This window comes from Melampsora larici-populina (genome assembly GCF_000204055.1).
Source record: "Melampsora larici-populina 98AG31 unplaced genomic scaffold MELLAscaffold_490, whole genome shotgun sequence".
Classification (NCBI taxonomy): domain Eukaryota; kingdom Fungi; phylum Basidiomycota; class Pucciniomycetes; order Pucciniales; family Melampsoraceae; genus Melampsora; species Melampsora laricis-populina.
The window spans coordinates 1-5058 of NW_006769181.1; the positions used below are offsets into that span (position 1 = coordinate 1).

The 5058-nt window shown below is 40.3% G+C and overlaps 1 protein-coding gene across 1 annotated transcript; it reads left to right on the forward strand.

The window, feature by feature from the left end:
* Window positions 1-30: 30 nt before the first annotated feature.
* Window positions 31-1615, forward strand: MELLADRAFT_92090 (uncharacterized protein; the record flags this gene model as incomplete). Its single annotated transcript, XM_007419766.1, has 5 exons — window positions 31-209; window positions 284-363; window positions 434-831; window positions 1024-1204; window positions 1251-1615. The coding sequence occupies 5 exons, from the start codon at window positions 31-33 to the stop codon at window positions 1613-1615; spliced, it is 1203 nt and encodes a 400-aa protein (XP_007419828.1).
* Between the last annotated feature and the right edge of the window lie 3443 nt (window positions 1616-5058).

Sequence of the window (5058 nt, forward strand, 5' to 3'; positions counted from 1 at the left end):
CCAAACATTACCAACTACCGTGAAATCGGCATGGAGTGGGGTATTGCCCAAGCCGAACAATACCTTGCTTCCCTCAAACTCCCCAAAAACAACCGACCTTCAGGCACAGGCCTATACGAGGCGCAGTCTCTTCAATCGACCTACGAGTTAGACAAGACAATGCTCTGCATTGTCTTGAAAGTCAGCCGCCGAGTAATCGACAAAGCTCTGTGAGTAAAATAAAGACAATCATTGTTTCTTCACAAGACACTTAGTCTCATCTTTACACCTTACACCTCACCAGCTTAGAAGGCCCCCTAGCACGTGAACCCAACATGTATACCAACTATCAAACTTACAGTAACGTGGCGACCTCGACCCCAAGTGAGTGAACATATCCGTTACCACACATGCCCCAATATATTCATTCAACCTTAATCACCCGCCACCCCAGTGTCACCCAAGGGAGTTTCCGAGGGATTTCGTGAGCGCAACAGCATTGTAGGTTCAACGTGGTCCACATACATCGATGAAGAACAAGAAATCTTTATGCCTCGACTCTTTGAGCGTCTGTGCGTAGCCACAAGCGAGGCATATGCAATGACTCAAACCCCGCTAGGCATTCCATCATCAAATGCTGTTCAAGAAACAGCTGGACCCTCGAAAAATGGCCTTGAACCACTCACCCAGGACAAAATTACAAAATATGTACCGGTGTTTGAGCGATTGGTCAATTTGCAGAAAGTCTCACAGGATCTCCACCAGGGAAGACTTTGGAGACACAGCGGAAAATCCAACAACCGCTCGTCCGAGCAGCTAATGAAGCAAGAAATTGGAAAGGTTGTCCGTCAGGTAAGTGAAACCCGAATGTAATACCTCCAAATATCCAATACTTACACAGCTTCCTTGATCCATACAGCTTTCTCTATTGACGAACCATTTCAACTTACAATTTCACCTAATGATCGCGTGTTGGAATCCGGCCACCTCTACAGCCCAAGCCCTCTTTCAGGATGAGCATACATCATGTGAAAGATGGGCTAGGGGACAGAAAAAAAATCACCTTCTGGAGCGTTTCACCTTCAAATCCACAAAGGCGCCGCAGCATCTCCGTTTGAAGCCTCACGAATCCAAGGCTCAATCGGCATCTGCCGTTTGACAGGCGGAAAAGCGATCAGAACTAGCACGAAACCTCAACAATTTGATAGGTCCTCCCACTTTCAATGTTCCTTTGGCTGTTACACCGTGCTGACTGAATTGCTTTGGAGGAGTAGCTCCCTACCTTCGGGGCGGATATCTGAGCAAAGGAGACGCCCATCCCAAGTGCCCAGAGTTGCGCGAAGCTTTTGCAAAGAAGACTTTCCGAGGCGATGTGGCTCTCACTTCCCATCAAACCCCGGAGAGCCGGGTTACTGACATCATGCTCTCCAAGGGCCCCGGCTGCCTTACAAACGATGAAGTGGACGCCTGGCTTGATGATATCAATACCAATAATTACACTATTATTAGTGTGAAGAAGACCAAGAAACATGAAAAGGGTGCTGAGGAGGAATGCAATTCCTCGTCCTCAAAGTGTGACTCAAGTTTTGAATCAGTGGATGCTCAAATCCTCGAGGCGCTAACCGGAGTTCATTAGCAGCAGTATATCAGATTAATCTAGTGGTATTGAAACTTCATGGTAGGCAACTCATTGCTATGACTCAGCATTCAAGTGGAAAGTCTTGAACTCAGCCTAACCTATTCTTTTCAACCTGTTTTCAACCATTCCGCACAGCACTACTTTTCGAACTCATATATTCATTAATTTATGCTGAAGTCATATTTATCACTTCAATTTCCAACTAATCGGGCTTGATTGAAATGGTTTCTGACTGCCTACTATACTTATTATATAGTTTTCTTGATGGGTTTGACATATAAAGTTTAGTATCATTTCGATTATTAAATCGCGATAATCAGAATGATTGACAAGGTGATGATTCACTACAAGGTATTCGAGTTTGAGTTCTCTTAAAGGAAGATTAATCTTCATTTTGTTTAAATTATTCAGTACAAGTTTTTACCAATAAACAAACACTGTGTATTCCATTCCCAAACCATATTCCATGCTGCGAAAGTTGGAGAGAGAATGTAATGGGATGTAATAGGATGTAGTATGATGAACTTGATGATAGACAATTTGTCTGAGATCTGGACATTTCAGAGAGTCCAGATCTTGCTTCTTGAAAAAATAACAAGGTAAGGATGATTTAGTTATATTGTCTCATTGATTCGGTAACTTACTAACTTAATACCTTGAAACAGTAGTGGTTTCACATATGGGACAGGACTCATGACAGGCACGTATGTACTTAACTGGGAGGTTTATCCACTTACGTACATGTTAACTATTATGTACATAGCCGTGATTTCGATTTTGGATTTTGTTCTTCAAAGCGACTTTGAAAGATACCTCCACATCTACATACCCACTTACTTCCTTGATCCAACTTCTACTCCTATATCACTCCTACTACCTCTTCTTGATTCAATTGCCTTTGTTTTTCACCGATACGTCAGGCCCTTTATCCCACCCAATTTCAAATTTCAATAGTAAAGTTTTTCTCTCATTTTATCTTTGTTCCACCATCACCACCTCAGGATGCGATCAGATACCTTCCAGCGATGGAGGTGGTTTGCGCAGGTTGGCATAGATAGCCTCTGCATAACTTGAAATACAACCAGCACTTCCACTTACCACCTCGTTGCTGGATTGGTCATCCTTCCCGGGGTCTTTTCTGTCTAAATCTAACTGATTTTTACGATGTACTCATAATGGTATATTTCAAAAAGGTACATTCATACCTTTGTACCCAACCTTTGGCAACAGGCGAGTTACAATATTTCCCGTTATTAATAACGACTAGCTAAATTGGGCGGCGGGCGCCGCACTCACAGAAAGGGATGATCTTACTTCAATTCGCATATTATGATTCAGGATATTCTGGAGCATATATCACTCAAAGAGGAAAGCTTCTTCAGGGTTAACTGGTTGCATTATAGAGCAGTCGGATCTATTTCTTAATTTTATTTAGATCAATTTATATATTATTAGTAACAAAATGTCAGCCTAAGTCTATTATTCTTCCAAACTAAGTAGCTGTTTTTGTCACACTGGAGCCATCACTGAGGTTTAGGTCACAGGATTTGAACAAGATACTCCAATTTCTATTCCATTGGGCCATTTCTTTGTTTGATAGCAGACTCGTGTCAACATGGAGTGTAGACACTGCATTATAGCTTGCTATTGCAGAGATCAGATAGAAAATCACCATACTTACCATTACTTTGGCACCAGGCAATTCAGATCTAAAGTGACACTATAGAGCACAATCCTTCCAAAACCCCACTCATTCCGGATTGTGCATAATCTGCCTTTTCTAAGTGGTGAGAACAAAATGTTTTTGGTTTTTTGACTTGCCCAGAGGGGAACCATGGAGCACTTTCAATACAGTATACCAATAGGTACTGCTACTTGCGTAACTTGTGATGCACACTTTGGTTTCATTGGAGTTTACTAATTTCAGTCATTAAATATGACAAAGAAAGGTGTACTACTATTATTGTGAATAAATTGATCTGGGAAGAGTGTTTACACTGTTCCTGCACGCACCAAGGAAAACTGAAGGGAGGGAAGTTGTAGGACATATGGAGGCCATGCTGCTTCTGCGTTCTGATTGTGATGGGATCAAGGTGAACCAAGGTGTTGAGCCATACCCTTGGAGTGGAGTGCAAATATTCTTGCCCTAAACCTAACCCCCTAACGGATTCCATATCAGAGTACATCAAGTTTGGTTTTGTTTCAGCTGTTGAAAAAAATCACACACAGCTCTAAAATCACAACACTACTTTGTTGATTGGTTGGAATGGGTGTGCATATATTACACACTCTATGTTGTTGAACCTGTTGAATAAACACTTTGTATATGATGTTGAACAAAGGAATTGGACAAAACTGAGACACTTAAAGATGTACATTCAGGTTGAGTGATCAGGTTTGCATTTATTTGTATTACCATTGATAAATACTTCAAGCTGAATCATGGATGATCAGTATTTGGTGGTTTAACTCAAGAATTACAACAAAGAGAGGATTTGAAGTAAATTGTAAAGATTTTGAATGTAAAAATATTGGAAGATTGGTAGTTGTTTCATTTAGGTCATTGGATCCATAAAGTAAAGATTTGAATGAACCAAGTTAGGTGGCAATATCACAAAGATCTCCTTCCCATAGAAGGTGAAGTGGGTATTGAGCCACATGATGATATTAGACTTTGGGCAATTCCTGATGTTATGGTAACTAATCAATTGATTTCATTACTTGGATTCATTTGATTTGAAAACAATGCAGGACTCAATTCAAGAACTTGAGCCAAGGATATTTTAAGCTGTGGATAGCAAAACTTCTCTACAAAGCCACTGACATCAAATCACTCTTGTTTGACACATTTGATTCATATCAGCTTTGGTTTTGTTGATCTAGTTCCAGCTTTTCAAGTGAGTGTTTGGGGTGACTTTGGTTTACTCCAGGATATGGTAATATAGAAGCAGCAGTAGTTTTAACAAAGATGTTTTCATTGCATTTTTGCTTCAGAAGTCTGGTAATGAGAATCAAATCCCAGTTTGTAAATCAAAGGGAAGATGTCTTGTTCAATGTAGATTGAGGTAAGATAGAATGAGTGATTATAGAGTTTGGGGAAAGGATGGCACTCATATTGAGATTGTTATCATAAGAATCTAAGGCACATGATAGTCTTGAAATAGATGGAGTGAAATGAATAGACAAAGTCAAGTAAATGAATGGAGTCAAGTAAATAGATGGATTCAAAGAAGTAGACTGAGTAGATAATGGATGTGAAGCTTATTTACATAGGAACAAATGGTTTGAATGACCATGTTGTTGTTGTTGGAATATACATCAAGTTTGTCAAAAATTGATGAGCTCACCAAGCTATATTACTTGTGTGATTGACTGGATCAGGTCAAAGCACTGACTGTTACTCTGAGTATTACGTGATTCGTTGAAATGCCAGATTTTCT